A 24116-nucleotide genomic window follows, 5' to 3' on the forward strand; every position below is an offset into this window, starting at 1 on the left:
CAAATGTACATGTCTATTAAAATTTACAAGAAAGTGTTCTATTTCATGTTATATGCCATGTATGCTGTAGCAGGATAAAACACATGGTGACCCCATTTTTTCTTTTAGTATTCTGAAAGCATTTTATGAGAGCTATCTTTTCACATTTTATTTTAAAATACTATCATTCAGTTTACCTTCAAATATTCATACAATGATGCCTTTTCTCTGTATAATCCATACAAAATGTTTCCTATTTTCACAGACGTGGTAGCTTGAAAACAAACTCGGTGACCTATCATTGTGTATTTTATATTTTTAACATATCACAGTATACATGTATACTACATCTTTGGCAAAGAATATAAGAGAAAATTCTATCTATGTTCGTTTATACTTCCATACTATGCCATTAGTGGAAATTTCGATTATTTAGTAGCAACATTCTTAACTGCCGGTAACTGGTTCTTGTACCCATAAAATTTCACTCAAAAGTCACAATAACAGTAACCGGCTTTTGTTTAAAAGAAGGTTAAAAATTTGAGTCTAAGGTACTAAACCTAATTGTAGGCCGTAACCCTTTACATGTTACAAGAAGATGTAAAAAAATATTTGAGAAAACACTGAGAATTGTTTACGGTAACTCACAACGAGCGAATTGATACTGGAACGGAACTGATATTAAATGTATTTCTGATGTTTATGCTGTTTTCTTTTTAACAAAATACTGTTTTGTGTCGGTACCTTTTATAGCTTATTATTCGATATGGATTTTCTCATTGTCGAGGGCCGTATGGTGACCTATGGTTGCCGCGTTTCATCTGTCATTTGGTCTCTGGTGGATAGTTGTCACGGGGCGTCTCTTCCTATATGAAGGTATATACATATGTGCCGCTGGAATGGGTCCCTTTTTTGATACGTCAGATATATCAATGGGGTGCAATTTTACCGAGGAAATATATCAATAGGTAGTAATTGACCAATTGTGATATATTTAGGTACTATTTGAGCTGATAAATATATGAATGGGTTATGATTTCGCTGTGAAATATATGTATAGGTGGGGATTTCACAATTATTCAATATATGAATGGGGGGTGTTTTTTAAATCCCAGCTGCAAAACTGTACCCAAAATCTAATGTAATCTCTGTCCTGCCTTTTTATTTTTCACTCTATTCAGTCCTGCCTTTTTTTTTTTTAGTTTATCCTGACTTTTTTTTACCTAAATTGTCGTCCTGACTATTTTTTTTGCAAGTGTCTCATCCTGCCTTTTTTTTTACTCAAAACTCCTGTCCTGCCTATTTTTTTCAAATTTCATCCTAGCCCCCCATAAAAATCAAATGGTTACTCCCTTAATTTGAATATATAAAATTTAAAAAAAAGATTTTTAATATCTTTGACCAATATATAAATTTATTCGTCCCAATCATAATACATTTACATAATTTGTTAATATACAATTGTTAAATGTCAGCAATTGCCAAAGATATAGTAGCTATTATATCTATGATGTCAGTGACAACTTATCAAATAGCTACATTCGTCGTGACAAAAATATTGTGAACTGGCCCTGTCACGTATGATATCGTTAATTATCGCGGGATTATTAAACTAGAACGCACTGCAAAGGATTTCGAGATCAGCGTATGTGAAACTGGTCTATTCCGAAGTCGTTTCTAAAACTACTAACCCGGAAGTAGTTTTGTAAAAAAGCGCTGAATGTTTGAGTGACAACAATAATGTGTTTTCCATTATTAGGATGTTTAGTGGATGTTCTTCCATATATATGTGTTGTCACGGTACCCGTTTACGGTTCATTTTGTGGAATTGACCTTATTTTACGCGTGTCAATCCTGTTTTATGCGTATGCATTGATAACTCAGTATGGTCCTAACTTTTTGGTAAGCATGTAAGAACCTACAAAAAATCCTATCACAGAATGAATATTTTATGCAGTTCTCTTTCTCTGTATCTGTATGGGTATGTGTAGAAACCTATTTAGGCTTTTAAGCACAGTGGAGAAGATCGCCGTTGTTATGGGCGGTGTTCCTGTACATGTAGCACGGTCCTAAACATGTTAAATAACTCTGGCTCTACAGAATCTGCATGCACAACTTTATCTGGCATTTGGTTCCAGTTTACGATTTTTTCCACCAAAAATGAATGTTAATATTGCTGTCTGGCGCTTTAAGTCCTCGGGTATTGTCTATTATGTGTCGTTCAATTATATTGTCTGTTTCACAGTTAGTAAATACTTTGGCTTTGATACTTCTTTTTGGTCTTGCTTGTGTGACAAATTTGTTGGTTGTCAGAGCCGGCACCAGTCCCTCAACCACCTTTTTTATAAGGATCAGAGGGAGACTGTGTCTTCTTTCCTCTAGAGTTTCAATGTCTAGTTGACGTCTTATGTTGGTGATGGAACCTGTTTCTAATTGACTCCTGTAGTTCTTCTTTATGAATTGTATGCCACTGTTTTGTATACATTCTGTTTTGTTGATGATTCCAGTGGCGGATCCAGAATTTTTCATAAAGGGGGCTCGCTGATTGACCTAATGGGGGGCCCGCTCCTGTCATGCTTCAGTGATTCCCTATATAATCAACCAAATTTTTCCCACAAAAGGGGGGGCCCGGGCCCCCCAGGGCCCCCCCCCCCCTGGATCCGCCTATGGATTCCGTTTCATTTATGGGTTCCAGATGGTTGCGTCCTATTCCATTGTACATGTTGTAGTCTTTTGTAGATCTTACTAGGGATACATGTATGTATTGTTGTGAAAATCCATGGATTCAAACCCTCAATCTCAAGATCTAAAGGCAGCGCTCTTACCAATTGAGCCAAGGAAGATATTTCCCTAACTCAACCAGTTAGACTACCTTTATATCTCCAGGTCTACAACACTCTTCTCCCTTTTCTTTTTTCAAGCTGCATACCAACCATCCAAGCAGCTCACAAGTCCACTACTGTACAACCCAGAGTCTTTCACCCGTAAAACCCTCTGGCCAGTTCCTTGCATGTCACCTGCACATGTCACTGTCATTCTATGACCTGGTCAAACCTAATGACCATATATATATCTAACATCAAACTGCCAGGCAATATTCTACATATACTTTTGTGTACCATTAGTAGATGCTCGCAGCGCCAATGTTGTGAAAATCCATGGATGGTACCAGTGGGATTCAAACCCTTAATCTCGGGATCTTAAGGCAGCACTCTTACCAATTTAGCCAAAGAAGATACTCCCTAAATCAACCAGTTAGACTACCTTGGCTTTATATCTAGATCTCCAGGTCTACAACAGTATGCTGCTTCTCTACACACTTCTGCAGTTCTGGTACATTTTTTAAGTTCCTCCTAAGAAAGCCAAAGGTGACATTGGCTTTCTTATTGATGTTATATATATTAATGTGGATACTCCATTTTAGGTCAGTGTTCTCCCCCAGGCCGTTTAGCGTCACGGCACCGCAACGCTATAATTATTTTGAGGATGCTATTTTACTTGTCTCTATATCGCAAAACCATGTCCTAATTTTGAACTTTTCATCTAATTACCGCTTGTGATCATAAAAATTATATCACCTTTAATTGTAATCCCTCCAAGTCGGACGATAGAGGCAATTTAGAGTGATTAAATATGTGTTAATTGCCCTTTGGGTGATAACTGAATGGATACGAATACCCCAAGCTGACACTTGTGACATGACTATACCACGTGGTCCAATCACAAATTTCGACATGGAGAAAATGTAATCAGAAAATCTAAAAAACAATTCGAAATCTACGTTTGCATAATCCAAATTCAAAGATACAAAAGATTTCTCTCTTTAGAAAAGAGGTTAGGTCGTATATTTTTACAACTTTTAAAAAATTACTTTCTTTCATTTCCGGTACTACTAGTTAATCGAGAGCGTATATTAAACATTTTGATTTTGAATTAAATAAGTTTAATACTTCTTTAGAAAGAGATCATAATTGGCTTTAGTTAATGTTTCATCCATTTAATGCATTAAAAGCGTCATATTCATTCCCAATCTCTTGTCAAACATTGTTTATTTTCGTAAATTTTTCTTCCGTCGCCATTGAAATATTTGTGTAAACTACGGATCGGAACCGGACCAGATATGGCAAAATTCAGCATTTTTTCGATAATAACTACAGATGCACAAATGGCACAGTAGACAGAAAAAAATTATCACGAAAGAGAAAACTACGCATTCCACACGCATTAACAGACTATTTATTAGATATCTTTGCTAAATGTATTCTTTTTGAAAATACATCGTTTTAATATACTGACTAAAGTACGTGTAGCTTAACTTTGTTAAAAATATATATCATTTTGATATAAAGAAACAACTGGGACTAATTCATTTAGTACCATGAAACAATGAATTTCATAGACATGATAAAGAAAAAAGTTTTTTAATTGAAATTTTATTGCTATATGATACTTTCTTTTCCCTTTTTATATAAAAACCAATTCTTTTTTTTTGCTAGATATTTAGTATTTTATATATACAGGTTTTACTATAATAAACCATTCATTCATTTAGTTGAGTAGGTAGGGTAACTGGAACCATACATATATTTTTATTTGGCCCAAGAGGAAAAAAATAATTCTGTAACTATAAATGAATATAGAAAACATAAACTGAAACAACTGTTATCATGGTTAAAGTTTAATTGTATTCTCAGTTATGAATTGAACAATATAAACATACATGTATATAACATAAAGGAAATAGAGCATCGCTGTGACACATCAAATGACATTGAAAAAAAATACAGTTTATTTTTTTTTACGCCAAATGTGGTGCTATCCAAAATTTCTGGGGAGAACACTGTAGGTCATTTGAGATTTGGTGTCCTAAGGATGGGTTCATTTGTATCTCTACCTTTTGTAAAATGCGTTTATTTAGGGTATAGAATTTGTCTGTTTTTTTATTGATGGATAAGATATACAGGGGTTAAAATTAACATTTTTCACTGAAAAGTCCTGGACCTTTACAACAGTAAAGTGGAAGGTCCACACCTTAGGATGAAAGGTCCAAACATTGACTTTTGATTGGATCAATTTTAAGATTTTGTGTCCTTCTCACTAAAGCACTATGCCTACCAGAGTGGGTAGGGTATTTTATACAATATTTAGAGGTCATGGTTCCCGAAGCTTCTCCAAATTGGAGCCAAGGGCGATCTATCTGCCAATGAGACTGGAATTTTCCCTTACGTTTCTCACAATCATATCTTTTATCCTTGTTTAAACTTTCATTGCTTCTTTGTCAGACTTCTTTTCTTTAGCCATGTTAGCTACACATGGTTAAGTAACGTTGACAACCACATGCGTTAATATGACCAAAGCACCCATAAAAATTGTCATCTGACACGCTGTACTATTAATGAACCAGGAAGTTGATCACTAAGTTAAAAATAAATTTTAGCACAAAGCTAATTTATCGTGACTCATTACCACATCAATTTACAAGTTATAACAAAGTGATTCATACAGAAATTCATTATATGTTTTCTGAAACTTGAAAATCAGCAGTCCGTCGGGTGCAGCTAATAACCAAATTTGAAGTCTGACCGTAAATCTGATAGGTCCCGGACCTCCGACCACCGCTAATTTGAACCCCTGATATAGCTTTTTTTTTTGCGTTTAATCACATCCCCCATTTGTCAGCCCAAATTTCTAGTTGTTTCAAATTTGATTGAAGTTTGTGGTGATCTTGGTCAGTTCTAATGGTTCTGTATAAAAGGCAATAGTCTGCAAATAGTCCTACTGATGATGTTACACTGTCTGGCAGGTTGTTTATGTGGCACAGAAACAGGATTGGTCCTAAGACGGTGCCCTGAGGTACCCCTGAGTCAACTGTTGTTTTGCCGGATATTTCCCCTTCCACCACGACGGTGTACATTGATCTGGCGATCAGGAAGTTTGATAGCCATTTGTGTGTGTTTCCTTTGATTCCATATTGTGTAGTTATTTGTTGTGTGGTACTGTATCGAAGGCATTGGAGAAGTCTAAAATGGCTACGTCAATTTGATGTCCCTTGTCATGCTCTTTTAGGAAATCATTGATGTTAGTGATGAGTTTTGTTTCCCATGAGCATCCTGATCTGCTAATTCCTTCAATCATTTCAATCTATAAACATAATCAAGTTGACCCTTTTGGTAGTTTGGCTCACCTTTCGCATGGCCATAATTTCCCGATTTCATGACACATAATACCTGGGGTAATTCCCCAATCTCAGGATCTCAAATTCAGGACTCTAACCAACTGAGCCAAAGAAGATCTTTCCTATCTTTACCAAGCTAGACTCCATTTATACAGCATAATGACATGATATGATCAATTTGATGCCCTGATGTAAAAGTTTAATGCAATTCTGGTTCAAAACAACAGTTTACATCTTTACAGTCTGCACTAAAATGTTTTCTGACTACTAGTCCGAATACCAATATTCAAACATTTTTCTTAAGTGTCTAAACAAAGTTTTGCAAAAACTTACTAGTCCGAATAAAATTTTACTTGTCTGGGCCCGGCATCAGACTAGTGGCTAAAGGTGCAATACATAATATAGCAGGGTTTCTCACTAAGGCGAGTCCATGAGTCCTGGACTCATGAAAATCTGTCTGGACTCATCATTTTCAAAACTGGTGAATCACAAGAGGCATAAAGATTGTAAAATATTGTATTGACTGAGCACAAATATAATGATTTAATGACACAAGTTTAACATGTTTAAAAAAATCAATCTAAACTTGATGTATTAATTTTCTTGCTCTTTTTTGTCATGGGGACTGAATAATAAACAATATAGCAATAAAATTCCATCTTATCACTTTTGGACATGCAATGGCCAAAAATGATGAGTCCATAGACATGCTGGACTCGCCTTAAAAAATCGTAAGTGAGAACCCTGAATATAGGCACCTTTTTCTCGTTTCTCAATTTTTTATATAGATAGGACTGTTGGTTTTCCTGTATACATTGTTTTACACAAGTCATTTTGGGGCCCTTTATAGCTTGCTGTTAGGTTTGAGCCAAGGCTCCATGTTGAAGTCTGTAATTTCACATATAATTGTTTACTTTTTACACATTGTGACTTGGATGAAGAGTTGTCTCATTGGCACTCATACCACATCTTATTTAAACATGTACCTAAGACTACGTACTGTGTTTATTCTCCCTATACCATTTTCATAATCTCATGGATTCAGGCGACGTACACTTCAACTTTGTTTTCAATCTACTTTCAAAATTAAAAAAAATCTGTTAGGACTTCCCATACTGAATTTTAGTGATTTTCCTTATATTTAGTCCATTATGTATTTTGATAGGCAATTTAGCGTTTTAGATTAGAAGTGGGTCCTCATTATTAAATGCATACAAATTGTTGGGGTTTTTCTTCCAATTCCTTTTTTTTTGCCTATGTGCTTTACTTTACAATTGTAATTATTTAAGTGAACCAACACATGAAGTGGTGATTGTGCGGTAGGGTAAAAAAGAGTGTTATGACGACGTTATTGATAAAAATTATAAAGTAAAAGTGAAATCAAAACGTCGTCTTAACAATTATTATTGTAACATTACTTCGGGATTACCGCAATAATTGCAAAATTTGTACTTCAGTGTTGTATTTCATATATACTTTTCCTGAAGACACCACACTTACCATGCTTACTGGCAAAACATGTTGTCCATTAAAACTATAACTTAATGGTAGTTATGAGTGTTGTTGTCTTTGATATCCATACATCTTTACAATGATACAAATTATACTATATCATGTATATACAAGCTTCATCCTTATTTAATGATTCATATTATTTTTCAGCATTATATATTGCCTTATTTGAATCTAAGCCTGTTGGTATTGACATTGATATATCTTCCAATAAATCTGGTACCCTACCCATTAGTATGGCTCTATGACAAAATACTATGGGTAACAGAGCCAGCACTTATGATAGCAGAGATTGTTTTGGCCTTAAACTTTGTGATGCATTGTAGTCAGAGAGTGATTGAAAAAATGGAAGAAGATGATTCTAATTTATGGAAGGTAAATAAGTCTGTAATAAAGTACATTCCATTGTACATTTGTACATGTATACAAATTGTAACTTTCTGTTTACATATCATACATGAATACAAATTATACCAATCAGAATACATTGTACATGAATAAAAGTGACACCAGTCTGAATGAAAGGTTTGATTGATTGATGTTTGCTTAACATCAAGTGGCAAATATTTCATGCATGTCCAGGACAAAAACAAATTAACAATAAATACAATAGGTAGCTCCTGTAATAGAGGCCGTCTTGGATAAAAGTCATGGAAATTTGGACTGCAACAGGAAAATGAGGGTAAATTTGATAGAGACAGAAATTTTGCCTTTCAACACGCCACCTACGTACCTCTTAAAGAGTTGTTGCAACGGGTATTAATTTCCAGAGAGCATGGCATTCTCTCTGCACAAGGGATCAGATTTAGCATCCAAATTCTGAGTGGATGGGGCTGCATATTTATACATCCCGCACAGCCAAACATACGCCCCACTTTGGCAAGGGTATTAAAGGTTAAACTCTGAAAATTACAGAAAAATCTGTTGACCTGTTTTTGAGTTATTGGCCCTGAAATTTTTTTTTCTTCAGTTATTCGCTCTTATCGTGACAATAAAGGAACAAATATTGAAAGTGTAAATTGCAAAAACGATCAGCGCAACAAGATCTATTACTGTATAAGGCTGTGTATTGTCTGCATTTGTCTATAACCTTCACCCCTCTTCACCCCCCAATATTGTGAAAATAGTTTAGTTCCCTTATATGAACTGCAACAGCTTTTGACAAGTTGTGGGTCCGCGACAAACAATGACGAAAACTGGCAAGAAAGTAAGCATTGTTGTTAAAAAGATTGATAATTAGTATAAAATTTATGAATATTTGTTGAAAAGGAACTTTAAAGAGATGTACTTAATCTTTTTGGAAAGTCTTCAAAAGATCTGTTTATTTGCTTAATTAAATCTTCTTTCAGATTAATTTTCTATACTAATTACATACAACACTTGTCAAAAGTTGACATGGTTATTTAATTGCTTTACACACAAATCCGTAAACTCAATCATGCTAGATGACACAACTGCACAATATGACCTTTCACCTGGAAATATAGTTTTGTGTAAAGAATTTCTGTTCTTTGGGTTAACACTTTCAGTATTTCTAGTTTAGATTTACGATACAAAATGTCAGGTCTTAATTTTATTTACGAAGATAAGTTCGAGTTTTACAAAAAAAGTTGGAATACGAAGTTGGCAGATCATGATGGTGTGTTGTCGTTTACTTGTTACATACCCGAATAACATCAAACATAATCCATCTTGGTTAGATTTTACTTGGTTTCAACTTGACTATTATGGTTATATTAGTCAAAGTTTCATCTCTCATTGATATCCATGATTCAGGTACACTGTTAAGATGTAAATACACAAAATAACCAACTGAAACATACCAGACATTGGGGAAGGGAGGGGGGATTTATTGGAATGCCAAATTCAGTTTTAGAGCAAAGCTATTCATCTTTTGATAGAAACACATAATTTTAGATCTTGTTGTAATGTAATAAATCTCAAAATAAGTTAACACATTTATATTCACCCAGTATCGCTTTATTTATTATTAAGATTTTTCATTTTGTCTCTGTTTACCTGAAGTTAATAATTACTTTTTTTTTTGTAGATCCTGACAATAGGTTTTTCTTCCTTGTGTTATGCACTGACAGCTTCAGCTTCATGGGACATTTATCTGGAAGGTACCAAAGGTCAAATGCTGTAAGTGTACTTTGAATAAGTAAGATAATACCATATTAAGGGAAACATTATCGTACATTCATTGCAATGGAGTTCTTGTCTTGCCTCCAATGAAAATCAGGGAAGCAAAACTAAAGCATACAGTTGGTGTCAACTGTATCAAAAATTGTTAAAGTTTGTAAAATAACACAGGTGAAACTTTTTACTGTTTTTAAGTTATTTAAAATGTTAAAAATTTGAAATATCTATATGTTGTATTTATCTTTTAAATCCGTCAATTATGATATATATGTCCTCTGTCCTGAGACAGTGGGTCTAACATATGTGTAGGGGACCACACCTACATGAGTTAAATGTCACCTGACAAAAGATTATTGACTCCTGATCTGAGCTTTATTATAGTTAAAAACAAAGTTTGTTATACATGTCTAAGTGTGGCACTGATAGTTCTCTGAATAACCATTAAACTTGAAGGAAGTGAAATGATAAAAAAAAAAAATGCCAAGTGTTTTAAAAATTTGGCTGGCATTATGTTTGAATCATGCCTTTACAGTACACACAAGGTGGTTCAGTCAAAAATTAGTCAATGCCCGAGAATAAAGTGATTCACTATAAACATGTTGAAATAAATCTCTACATATTTAATAAAAAGAATATCAAAGTCACCGTGATTCACAGTGATTACTCCACACTAGAAAAAAAATGATTTTTGACTTAATCTGGTTATGTGTACTGCATGAATATGTTGAGAAGAAGTATTTTTTTTCTAATTCATACATGTTTTCTGTTAATCTAAAAGTAATTTTATGTACAATGTATACTTTTATGTTTATTTTCTTTTGATTAAGAAGTAAGTTTTTGTCTACTTCCAGGTTGTTATTTGTTGTTTTGATTCTCTGTCTGACAATGCACAACATGATGTGGATGTCACAAGAAGGTATATAATTCTAGTCAATGTGGGAATTTAAGACAAAAACAGTACGACGGGGGAGAAGGGGGTCTTATCCCTTATCCCTGAGAAAATAAATGCCAAATCCAGAACTGCCTTGAAAATATTCCCACTTCATAATGTATAATGTATAATGAAATCCTGATTTTCAAACTTCCCAACAATTTAACTGGCTTTTCCCAAATTTTCCAGAATTAAACGTCTCAATCCCTGAAAAGGTACTTCCCCCTCTCAACAATTGTTTCTTATCACTTTGAAGAATAATTTATTTAGCTACAACCCTAAGTTTTTGTTTCGCCTTGACGGAGTCAAAAAGCGAGACATAGGTATGCTGTTTCCGGCTTCAGCGACGGCGGCGTCAACAATGTATTAGTTTGTGATTAGGTCTAGTTCATGGTGAAACACTAGTGGTAGGTCAATGATATTTGGTATGCAGTTGTATTAGCATTGGCACATCTCATTACCATGGAGATTATTTGGCCCCGCCCCCTCAGTCAAGGTCTATTGACTTTGAAACTTTTCATATTTTCATAGTTTACATGTATTAGTTTGTGATTAGGTCAATTCATGGGGAACCACTAATGGTAGGTCAATGATATTTGGTATGCAGTTGTATAAGCATTGGCATATCTCATTTCCATGGAGATTATTTGGCTCCGCCCCCTTAGTCATGGTCTATAGACTTTGAAAATTTTGTTAAGTTAACATGTATTAGTTTGTGATTAGGTCAGTTCAAGGGGAACCATTAGTGGTAGGCCAATGTTAATTGGTGTTCAGTTGTATAAATATTAGCACATCTCATTTCCATGGAGAATATTTGGCCCCGCCCCCTCATTCATGGTCTATTTACTTTGAAACTTTTGCTTAGTTTACATGTATTAGTTTGAGATTAGATCAGTTTAAGATGAACTGCTAATATTAAGTCAATGATATTTGGTATGCAAATTTATTGGCATTTGCAAGTATCGTTTCCATGGAGATTATATAGCCCCACCCCTGATCATGGTTCATTGACTTTGAAACTTTTACATAGTTTACAAGTTAATGTTTGTGTTTAGATTTGTTTAAAGGGAACGACTTATAATGAGTCAATGGTATTTGGTATGCAGTTGTATTAGCATTGGCACATCTCATTCCATGGAGATTGTTTAGCCATGTACCTTCAGTCATGGTTCATCGACTTTGAATATTTGCATAACTTACATGTTAAAGTATTGCTATTTTAATTTCAACATTTGCATTATCAAAATTACAAAAAGGCCAGACATATCTCTGTGGTAACAGTTTATTTCTAATAAATAGGATGCATAGTAATTTTACAGTGATCTGTAGCTATTTATATCCACATCAATTTGAACTGGTGGATAGTTGTCTCATTGTTGATAATACCACATCTCTTTATTATTCAATTAAAAAAAATGAAACATCTTGAGTCAAGATAGCAGTTTTTCTTTCCTTTTTTTTTTTTTGTCACAGCGCTTCATCTAGACAGTCATCCACAGGTCTTAAATGAACTTGAATATTTAAAACTTTGGTAGTTCAGAGCAATTCTAAACTAAAAAAAACCTATATGCCTCATTTCTTATTATTCTAGGTGAAGTTTTTGTTATCAATGACTGCTTTCAATTTATGTTTTAATAAAAATGCATGAAAAGTATTACAGGAATGAAAAAAATACTGGATCATGACAACAGACCTCAATTACTAACATCTGGCTCCTGATAAAAAGTTACAAAGAAAAAAACAACAACAAACAACAATTGGTACAGGCACAAAATGGTATCAAGAAAAATGATGTTGTGAACACTAGCTTTTTTAAAATTTTAAAAGAAAAGGGTACATCAAGAATCAATACAATGACATAGTGGTTACAAAAAAATGTATAAAACGTTACATACCCTTAAATAATCATTCTCACCACTTTAATTTTGCAAAGTTAATAACAAAAACAATAAATGAGGAACTTACCAGATCATACATTCATTCAAAAAATTGTTGAAAAAGAATGAAACAGCCTACTGTGGTTTAATGTATTTTTTAGGGTACCCAATTTTTGGTGGTTTGAAGAAAATATTTTTCTTAGAGATTAATTGTCTGACAGAAAATATCTGGGAATTTCTATGTGTTTGTTATTTATTTAATTTTAGGATTTCTGTGTGATGTTGCCTTTTCAACACTATGTTCTATATCAGTATTGTATGCTATGAAGGAAGAGACATCGTTGATAAACCATCCACTACGTACACCAGATACATGGCTACAGTAAGTCAATAACAGTTATCTCCCCTTTATATATTTTAATGCCCCACCTAGGGGTATTATGTTTTACGGTCTTTGCGTCAGTTCGTCCGTCCATTAGTCCTTCCGTCTGTCCCACAAGTTTTTGGTCAAGGTAGTTTTTGATGAAGTTGAAGTCCAATCAACTTGAAACTTAGTACACATGTTCCCTATGATATGATCTTTCTAATTTTAATGCCAGATTAGAGATTTGACCCCAATTTCACGGTCCACTGGACATATAAAATGATAGTGCGAGTGGGGCATCCATGTACTATGGACACATTCTTGTTTAAAATTTGTTTTACATTTGAAAGAATCACATCAACAGCAATTCAAATGAAGAATATTCTTGAAATAAATCACTGAATGTTATTTATTGTCATGTAATATATTTTTAATTTTACTTCAAGTAAAATGTATTTATACAAAATAAGAAGATGTGGTTTAATTGCCAATGAGACAACTCTCCACCAGAGACCAAATGACGTAGATGTTAACAACTATATGTCACCCTACGGCCTTCAACAAAGAGCAAAACCCATACTGCATAGTGAGTTATACAAGGACTGGATAGGGCAAATGTATATACAATGTAGATGTTGTACCTGTACAATAAGAAAACAAATAATCAATCGTACACATTGATCATGTTGATCACAACATCTTCACAAATGTAAATACAGTGAAAATTATTGCCACAGACTTTATATATTCCAAATGAATTTTCAAATTACTTAAAGATGTATCATTTACTACAATCAAATTGATTAAAAGAAAAACACACATGCTGGGTGTTTATTTGCTAATGGTCCAAGGGAGACAACCGCATGAATTTTTCAAATGTTTCAAAGTCTATAAAAGATAATCTATACTGATTTTTAAAGTTTCTTTGTAAGATAGGGCAGTGAAAGTTATTTCAAATGTTGTGTTTTATTCTATTTCATTATCTTTGTTGTTATTTGTACATTGAAGACTATATATATTTACTTTTTTAATGACTCAAACAAAATTGATAAAAATATTTTCTTTTTTTTTCAGATATGACAGTAGAAAATCTTTATATAGTATTGGATTCTATATACTCAACAGTACAATGGGTAAGTCTTTACATCAGTACAACTGGAAAGCCTGTATGTCTACCTATGGAGATGAGAAGTACGAGGATTGAGATCTTAAGAGCTTGTCCCAAGTTAGGAACCTAGTTTGTAATTGTCTTATGTCTAATGTCATATCCTAATGGTATTTTTGACATTAGAAGACTTTGGTGTTGATGGCAGATCTTCAATTAATTTATTTACTGCTTTTCTAAACTAGGGATGAAGTTGAACTTGACCTGTCTATTGTGGAAGGTGTTCGTTTTAATGATTTTTTTCTTTGTTTGTGAAGTTGAGTTGTTGTCTGACTGATATATTTATCCCAAATTTCCTTTATTCATGCAAGTGCAGTGTTGAAATCTATAACTAGTACAATCAAAAGTATGTACACCAGTGCCAGAAATACATATAATATATAAATAAGAAGATATGTTAGGGATTAAATGACATAGAATTTAACAACTAGGAGTCATTACGTTCTTCAACAATGATCAAAACCCATACCGCATAGTAAGCTATAAAAGGTCCTGAAATTACAAATGTAAAACCATTTGAAAGAGGAAACTTACTGCCTGATTTGTGTACAAAACAGTAAACACAAAACAGATATGATATACAGCAACAAATAACAACCACTGAATTACAGGCTCCTGACTTGGGATAGGCACATACATAATGTGGCTGGGTTAAACATGTTTGCTGGTGCCAGACCCTCCCTCTAACCTTGGACAGGGGTGTAACTGTAGTTGTGATTGGCTTTGAACTAGCTTTCAGTATCTGCAATTACTTGTAATCAGAAATTGAATGATTACTGATTACATGGGATCACATTGCAAAATGTAATCGATTACAGCTGATTACGGTTACTGATTACGATTACCCCATTCCTGACTACCATAATAAAAAATTATGTTTCTAAGACTAAAATATCAATCAGTACACATCCAACATCCAATGAATTTAGTCTAAAGACATTATTAAAGTCAGAGAAAAACATGACCTTGTGTAATGCCAAGATACAGGTATCGACAGATTGTAGAATCATGAATGTACATATGTATATAACAATAATATTTAGTTTGGTTTTAATTTACTGATTACAAAATCAATATTTATACTGATAAAAACAATATTTTAAAGGGGCATTAGCTGTCAAATTCATGTACTTTGATTTGACTCAAATTCTCATATTTGATTTATAACCTACTAAAATGTATATCCAACTTACAAAAAGTCTAAAATGAACAATTAACAATGCATGGACTCGATACTATGTATCCCCATTTCGTGAGTATTTTAGTCTAGACGCCATCTAATTAATCATGTTAATCATTGAGGTGACCTCCGAAGACTGCCGATGGTCATATAACCTAATATATAAACATAGATATAGATATAAATAGATTGCGAACACATGCAATTGGATTTTTCACGGTCTGTTTGATTTCATATCATAGGTTAAAAAAATATGTTAATCATCGTTTTTTACTGTATAAGAATGAGTTTTTGTGGATCAAATCAGTCAACCAAATGGTTTACCCTTGTTTCACTTTCATTGTTGACATGCTTTTCCTTTTAATAGCTGAACACGCCTAGTTCATGCGTAACCCATCTCTAGCTAAAGGGTTAAATAGAAGGTCACATGAATAAGGGTTCAATGAGGTTGAATTATTCACTCACAAGTGAATAGTTCATCAGCAATGTTTCGTTGCTTATTTTGCCAAAAAATTGAACCAAACTGGCTGCTAAAGGCGAATAAATTATTTCACTATTTCACTTTCATTAATGACTGAACAAACAAAAATCATATTTTATTTTTTTATATATCTTGTAACTAATGCCCCTTGAAAATCTAATTACAGGTATGAATTGGTAACCTTTAAGAACAAGTTTATTTAAAGGATCGATAAGTTTACCTGGATTGTATCTAAATTTACAGGCTCGGTAAAGAACATCACCATAAAAATTAGGATGTGCTATCTGGTTTGTAATGAGACTTCTACAGGTACAGCCAAACTTCCAAATGAAATCTTTATAAGTTGGTACATCAGTACAATGAATCAACAAAATAACTTTATAATTTGAAATGCTTTTCTGGATTAACCTTCTTCAAGAAAACTCAAAGCCAAACATTTCAAAGCCGTGGATGTATATATTTGTAGAAACTTTAGGAGCTTTATAACCAAAACCGGTCTAAAAAGAAAAAGCCAAATTTAGCTGTTGACTTTACCTGAGGGAGTTGGAACCAGTTTCTTTAGAGTCATATTTATAAGCAGGGAAATTTTTTTTTAAATATAATAATCTGCACAACAGTATTTCTCATACTTGTTAGTCCTTATTTCACTGCAATTAATTTTTTACTGTTTATTCCAAAGCTTTTAATCAATATCAATATATATGATCCTGTTTGCAATATTAAACCATTGGTTTGATTCAAATTTATCTTTGCTGTTGCTTGTCATAAAGTTAAAACAAGGTTTGTTTTTGGGAATACTAGCCACACTTTTCTGATGAAAGTAACCAAAAACAGTGTGTTTCGAAGTGTTGTTTTAAGGAGTTATTGCCCTTTATAGTCAATTTTTAACAATTTTTCGTAAATTTTTGTAATCTTTTACAAAAATCTTCTCTTCTGAAACTACTCGGCCAAATTTAACCAAACTTGGCCACAATCATCACTAGGGTATCTAGTTTAAAAATTGGGTCCGATGACCCTGCCTGCCAACCCACATGTCAGATATGGCTGAAAATAGAACTTAGGGGGAAAATGCAGTTTTTGACTTATATCTCTGAAACTAAAGCAAATGTATAAAGGTTGCATTATTTCATGCTCAATTGTAAATAAAAATATCAGGTGAGCGACACAGGCTCCTTGGAGCCTCTAGTTTTACTAAACATGCCTATCTTATCTATCCATACTAGGTTTAATAAAGACTGCATGATTTCTATACCATGAGGGAGTCCAAGTGGTGTATCAATTTCTTCTTTTTCTCTCTTTTACTCCTAACTTTTGTGTGTTATTTCTATTACTATTATTTAATTATTAACATTTTAATTGCCTGTCTGCCTTTTTCAGCCAAATTTTTGAAATCTCAAAGTCAAATTAACAGTTAAAAACATTAACAATAGAGAGATACATGAGCAAACATGGTAATTATTCTTTTCATCCATTAACTCAACACGAAAAAAATCTGTACAACTCTTTCAGATGGACAAAACTCCATCAACAGATGACAAGCATATAATTTCCTGATTTGAGACAGGCATGTTAAGGTGATTAAATTAAACCTCTCTTTCCAGTACTCCAATCATGGGTCAGGTTAGCCTCAGGCGTCATGAAATTTAAATCAGGCTTCACTTTCTCAATTAAAAACAGGGTCCAGAAAGCCAAATATCAATTTTGCATGGGCTTATTTTCTAACCTTGTAAACAAAAATGTTTTGATAATATTCTTTTATTTCAGATAATGCAGGCCTTGCTTTAGAATTTCTGATGAAGTTTTTACGACCATTTTTCTTGGTTACTCTAGGAATAAGATTATACAGTATATTATATATAATAGAAAAAGTATATGATAAATTTGTTAATGAAGTAAGTGTATTTTATTTATATGTTTAATATATATAACAGCACTTGTAAAAAAACAACATCATAACTCATAACATCTGTTTCCATACATAAAAGCAGCACTGAAAATGATCATAATCACAAAACAAGGTTTGTTATATATATGTGACATATACAAATTGTTGCAAATCAAAAATATTTATTCTGTAAATTCTTATAAGCTATGTGTCTTTAGACATTACCAGTGATTTACAGTAAGGTAAACATGTGTAACCCCTCTATTTTTTATGCACCATATATACCTGTCCAAAGTTAGGAGCCTGTAATTTATTTTTTGTCTTTTGTTGATGTCTGCTATATGTTTTTTTTCAAATAATGTTTTATCATAAAACAGGCCGGTGGTTTTCTTGTTTGAATTGTATCACATTTAGTCATGATTGAGTATTTTATACTGCAACTAGTTGTGTTTATTTTCTAAATATAGTAACACAGCTATATTTTGTGCAATGTCAATTTCATCATGGATCACTTTTTCCACAGTCAGGGGTTCGTTAAGGGATGAAAATAAGTTTGAAATTTGTGTTAAAATTTTAAATAGCTATCAATGTAATAATTTAAGTTGCAGTATAAAAACAATATTAGGTCAATGTCATAAAAATATAAACTTTTTTGTATTCGGCACAAAACTGGGGAAGGGCTCAGTAGAACCTCGCCTTTCCAAAGTTTCTTAGCCTCGTACAAAAAAGTTTATATTTTTCTGACATTAACCTAATATTGTATACTTATAGCCTTCTACACAGTAAGTGTTTTGCTCATTATTGAATACTGCATTGTGCGCTATTAATGTGTACATCCTTGTCCTTTGGTCTCATTGGCAATCGTAACACAGCTAAAGTTGTGAATGTTAATACAATATTAATGCAGGGATTTTGTAATGATTATTTTCTTTGATGCAAAAAATATGTATCCAGCAATTTAAGTCTAGTATATGTTCTACTGTTTAATCCTGGTTGAAAAGATTTGTTTATTCTAATTTGATAATGAGGGCTGTTCCATAAAAAAAATATTACATGGTACCCAGGGAAGGCACTTTGAAAATAAAGTTACCGCCCATAGAAGCAATTTTAGAGATCTGCATACATTCAAAGATGTTGTCACACCTACCCATAGTGGCATATTCAGGTTGTCTTCTGTGTGTCCCATGTTTGTTCTATTGCCAGAGTAATGGAAAAGACAGTATTTGCAGTTGAAATAAGTTGATATTGAGTTATAGTTTTTTGGATCATATTTCATCGAATTTAACAAATATAGTATAGGAGGAAAACAATTGAATTTTAAAGAAATATGAACATTGAAACATAAAATTGAGATCATGCATGTTAAAGTAGATTTAAGAGTCATGTGTTAAAACCAAAACAATATGTCATGGCTAGTCTAGGGGAGACAATCCAAATTTCAAAAAAATGATCTCATTTCCTTGTAATTGAAATTCATTTTGAGAGTGAAGATTTTTCTTATTATCATAACCCCTCTTTCTAAAGGAATGGTAAATATTGATGGGGGAGTCAGTTTGTTGGACTTTCCATCCGTCTGTTCTTCTCTTGTGTCCAACTTTTGTTTCAGCAACTGCTCCTGTACTGATTAACAGAATTATGTGAAACTTTCACAGAATCTTGATCACATAATGTAGTTTTGCACCTATTTCATTCCTTCATCTGAATGACTTTTGGGATTGACTTTGGGATGACATTGACTTAGTAATTTCTGCACCTTACACATTTAGTATCAACAACTCCTCCTAAATCCTTTATTGCAACTTTCTAACAATCTTAACCCTACATAATTATGTGCACATCCTATTATGATTATTTATCTGAATCTTTTTGGGGTTTCAATTACCAAAGCATGAACTTTGCTATTGCTTTTTTTGGGGTACCCATTATGTATTGACAACTCCTCCTAAACCTATTTTCATTTATTGAAACTTTCTCACAGTCTTAACCATATAGTGTTATTATGCACCTCCTGTTTTGTTTTTTTATCCAAATTGTTTTTGGACTTTCCCAAACCAAATGAAAAGACGACTAATTTGATGATTGAATAATCTTTGATTATTTTTTTTTCATATAATTGTTAAGCAAATAAAGACTAAATTAATGAACATTTTAAAATAATAAGTCAGTTATTAATGTTTTGATATTTTCTTACCAAATTCACAGAAATAAGTAACCATGAATAAAAGTACATATACAGTATAACAATCAACCGAAATAATGGAAAAGAACTGCCATATTCCTGACTTGGTACAGAAACAGTAATAAATGTTTCATGTTTTGTACATATTTTTGTTGATCAGAATTTAATCAAAGAATTTAATCAAAGCAAGGCATCTTTAAATATTATGGAAATAGGTACACATGTACCTCTTAATATTAATTTTGAAGAAAACAATTTCGTATTTTAGAATCATAAAGGACTATAGGTATTTTCATTGTGTGTAACCTTAGATGAAAAAAAAAACATCATATCATTGGTTATATGTCACTTTTTGTTCAGGATATTGTTAGCAACTCACACTTATGAAAATATTATCCAGAATGCATTAAATTTCAACATGATTTTTATTTGTAGGATGAAGATATATTTGAAGATTTTGATGAAGAAAAATTATCTCAACTCTACAGATCTCCATTGACTATAAAACTTTCAGTAATATTCATGTTTACTCAAATGACTGTTAATCTTTTTTACGAAACCCGTGGAGTTTCTACAGTGTCAGCATGGCCGTTTACATATATCAGTGACTTCTATCCTAAAGATATAGTATTTAGCAGGGTAATACAGATTATTGTGGTAAATATATTTTACATATGGAGATTATACTACTCAGATGATTGGACATGGAGTGAATGGTTCTCATCCTCATTGTGAAAATTTGAAGAGGATTTCTGATTCCAGTAAGTGTTTTAATGGATGGAAACAGAAAGTAAATCATAAGATCTGCATAGAATGAAATATATTGTTGTGAGTTTGGTTTGGCATATTAAGTTTAAACCGTGTGTTTTCGGAACAGAAATGAAACTGGAGATGGGGTACCAGAAAGTTGAATACTATTTTGAAAGGTTGTATTACTCTCTTCCCATGAATACCCATTCCCAATATATTAAAAATATTATCTGTGATTTTCAGCAGGATATAGGATCTAAAAAATAGGGATTTAAAATTGTAACTGCCAAGTTGAAATTTCAAAATTGGTAAATGTTTTTACTAAACATGCTAAAATTGTCAACTCAAACTTAAATAAAAAGAAAATAATTTATATGCATGCTTTTTCAATTATATGAAAATAACTTAAAAAAATATGATTTTTGTTTTAAAAGAAACAAATGTATATTTAGACATTCAGTATTATTTTTTTCTCCTTTTCATATACATGATATATGTGTGTCTCGTTATTAAATGACTTGACTGGAAGCTCCATGATATACATGATATACCCTTTTTTATTACAATATTTTGGAAACAGCATGGTTCATACTACACAGTAGTAAAGTATTTTAAAATCTATCACTAATTTTGTAGCCATCACATAAAAATAACACTTTTCAGCATTTTCATAAATATACACAGGTCTTTGCATTGTGAACACCTCCTTTTACTATAGAAATTATGCAGTACGGAAATATTTCTTCACCATTTGACTGCCATTTTTTCCTGGAAACGTAATTTTGATTGTTTCAAAAACGGAGATAAATGGGGAGATAATGAACTGTTTAGATACAGGGTCAACTATAGTTCATCAGTGATTAGATATGCATCATGTACATGTATATACAAATAAGGATTTTTTTATATGCCCATCATGGAGGGGACATACATGCATTATTGTATACCCTTGTCTGTCTGTTTGTCAGTCAGTCTGTCCACACATCCTTCAAAAGATAAAGAATAACTGATCAAGTTTTATGAAACTTGTGTGGAAGAAAACAACCTTTCGATTTTGAAATTGTTTTAGGTTGTTCTAGGACTTAACCGTCATTGCCATTTGTCACATATCACACCCTAACTTGAGGCTTGGATTGATTTAGGCTGTTATTTGGATCGTTTAAGTTGGCTACCTGTTGATTTTGAAAAAAATTTGATTTTCAATCCAGAGTTAGGGGATTTTGATGAGGCATCAAATTTTCGTAAATTTTTCACATCATGTTCTCTAACGTTTAACTTGTAAGACTATTGTTGGGATTGGTTAAAGTAAGCTACCTATCAGCAATGATCAGTTTTGAAGTTTTCCAATTTCTCATTCAAAATCTAGATCTAGAGTTATGGGAATTTCTTTCCTTTGATTGTAAGATTTAAGACAATATTTTAACATGTCTTGCACTAACTTTAGTATGCTTTGATCATATACTTCTAACTTTTTAATGTTGTTGGGATTGTCAAAAGAAGCTGCTTCCTGTTTTTTTTTAAATGTTAGATATGCTTTTCTAGAGTTATTGGACCTTTAACTATCTCATGCAAGTTTTTCTGCAAGGTCATTTTACTGACTTTTGATTTTATGGCACTTACAATGATCCATTTTATATTTGGAATAATTTCAATATGCATATGAAGGTTGAATCTATTGTTTCTGTCACAGCTCTTTATTTAGTTAATGTGTTTCTAAACACTGATAGTGTCAGAGGTGCAATTTAATAATATTGTCATCTCAAATGTTATACAATGTTATTTGTTTTATTTCATTGTCCTGTAATTCGCTCAAAGGTATTGCAAATTAGGCATATCTTCAATATACAGAGTATTAATAGATAATAAAAATAAATAATGGAAATCAAAGGACAAGTAATGTATTTTGAGACCAAAGTTTATATGCTAATACAATGTATTGTTTATTAAGAATAATGCTAATATAACATTTTTGTTTGTATATATCTGTTTCACAATAAATCATTTGAAAAATGGTAACTACTGTATGCATTAAAATACACAGTTGGTTGTAACTATGATTACTAACCCATAATTTTTATATTTTGGATTTTTTTTTAATGTCAAACTGCTTTTTGATTTTTATTCCTTTTTATTTGTTATAATATTTTTGTTTTATCTTAATTTCTTATATCTTTGCATAAGAAATATAAGATATATATACAAGATCTGTAAGTGCATTTTGCCAATTCTTATTTTGAGATTATCATTATGATCATGGTAGTACATTTCCTATATGATCTCTTATTTAATAAGATCTGCATTTTGCTTACTGTAAATTCAGAAATCATTATTATTGCAAATAATGCTACTGGGTGATAATCACAATATGAGAACTCGCATTTGGAGATCTGATACATATCACTCTATGCAGATTTTCCTGAAATTTCAATAATTACTAGAACACACCCGCGAAATAGCGGGCATTTAGAGCGTGGTTGAAAGTATGTAAACTGTTGTAGGATGAATTTTTGTTAACGATTTTATGACTGGAGAATTTCAGGAACGGTATTAAAAGTCATAGATACTTGGTGACAGGACAATTTTTTTTAGCCCTCCCCCTTTTTTTGCAAAGTCCATTATTTTTTGTTTTCTGTTTTTCTGTATACTATGAACATACATATACTATAAATAAAGTGTACTTGCTATTTACTATCAATTCCAAGTTTACTATTCACGGCGGTCACTGATGTATTATATTTGAATTGATAGTAAATATAAAGCAAATACACTTTATTTATATTATATGTATGATCATAGTATACAGAAAAACACGAAAATAATTGTCCTTTCCCTAAGTACTTATGAAAATTATGTGTAATTTTAAAACAGTCCTAACCTAAAGGAAATCTTATCTATGACTTAAAAGTCTGTCCGATGATGGAAACAATATCCGGACGCCTTTATTTTCGTTTTCCTCCAAAAATAACCCAAACTGAATAATCATAAGCGAGGATGATAAATGCGACTAAAATGGTACCTATAGGACACAGAGGCATGATGATTAATTTATTATGGAAGGAAGAGAAGTGACACACAAAATGAGGTCTTCTCATTTAATAGTATAGAATCTTGCATTTTTGTCCTTTCTTCAAAATTGCAATAATAAATGCACAAAATAATTTCTGAATTTGCAGTATTCTGATTTTAAGATTATTTAGGAAGATTAATTTGCTTACTTAGATAATTGGTGTCAGATTATTTAAGTTTCTGCATTTTGCCTGAATTGAGTTGTTTATTTGTTGTTTTGCTAATCATTTATTTTTTGCTATTCCTTGTTGTATGTGATTAAGATTTAAAAAAATAATACATAAAAATCCTAGATTGGAGCAATACTTATATCTCAGAATGAATCACTTATAATAGACTATTTTCATATTACCGACTTCTGACTCCGGAATACATAATAATTCGACAGGTTGCCTAGTCTGTGGTAGGACATTCTGGACTCAGGTCAAGT

The 24116-nt window shown here is 32.4% G+C and overlaps 1 protein-coding gene across 2 annotated transcripts; it reads left to right on the forward strand.

Annotated features, from left to right (window-relative positions):
- The first annotated feature begins 1685 nt into the window (after positions 1 to 1685).
- Positions 1686 to 24116, forward strand: LOC127713077 (uncharacterized). 2 transcript variants are annotated; one of them, XR_007987451.1, is made up of 9 exons: positions 1686 to 1881; positions 7817 to 8041; positions 9717 to 9808; positions 10660 to 10724; positions 12884 to 12998; positions 14055 to 14113; positions 17571 to 17698; positions 20306 to 21304; positions 21350 to 24116. XR_007987451.1 is itself a non-coding variant. In XM_052219674.1 (8 exons), exons 1-8 carry the CDS (start codon positions 1720 to 1722, stop codon positions 20603 to 20605), a joined length of 1146 nt encoding a protein of 381 aa, XP_052075634.1. In that variant the 5' UTR covers positions 1686 to 1719; the 3' UTR covers positions 20606 to 24116. The 2 variants fall into 2 exon arrangements, 1 of the variants encoding a protein (XP_052075634.1); XM_052219674.1 differs by having other exon boundaries at positions 20306 to 24116.

Source organism: Mytilus californianus, unplaced genomic scaffold (assembly GCF_021869535.1).
Source record: "Mytilus californianus isolate M0D057914Y unplaced genomic scaffold, xbMytCali1.0.p SCAF_8, whole genome shotgun sequence".
Taxonomy (NCBI): domain Eukaryota; kingdom Metazoa; phylum Mollusca; class Bivalvia; order Mytilida; family Mytilidae; genus Mytilus; species Mytilus californianus.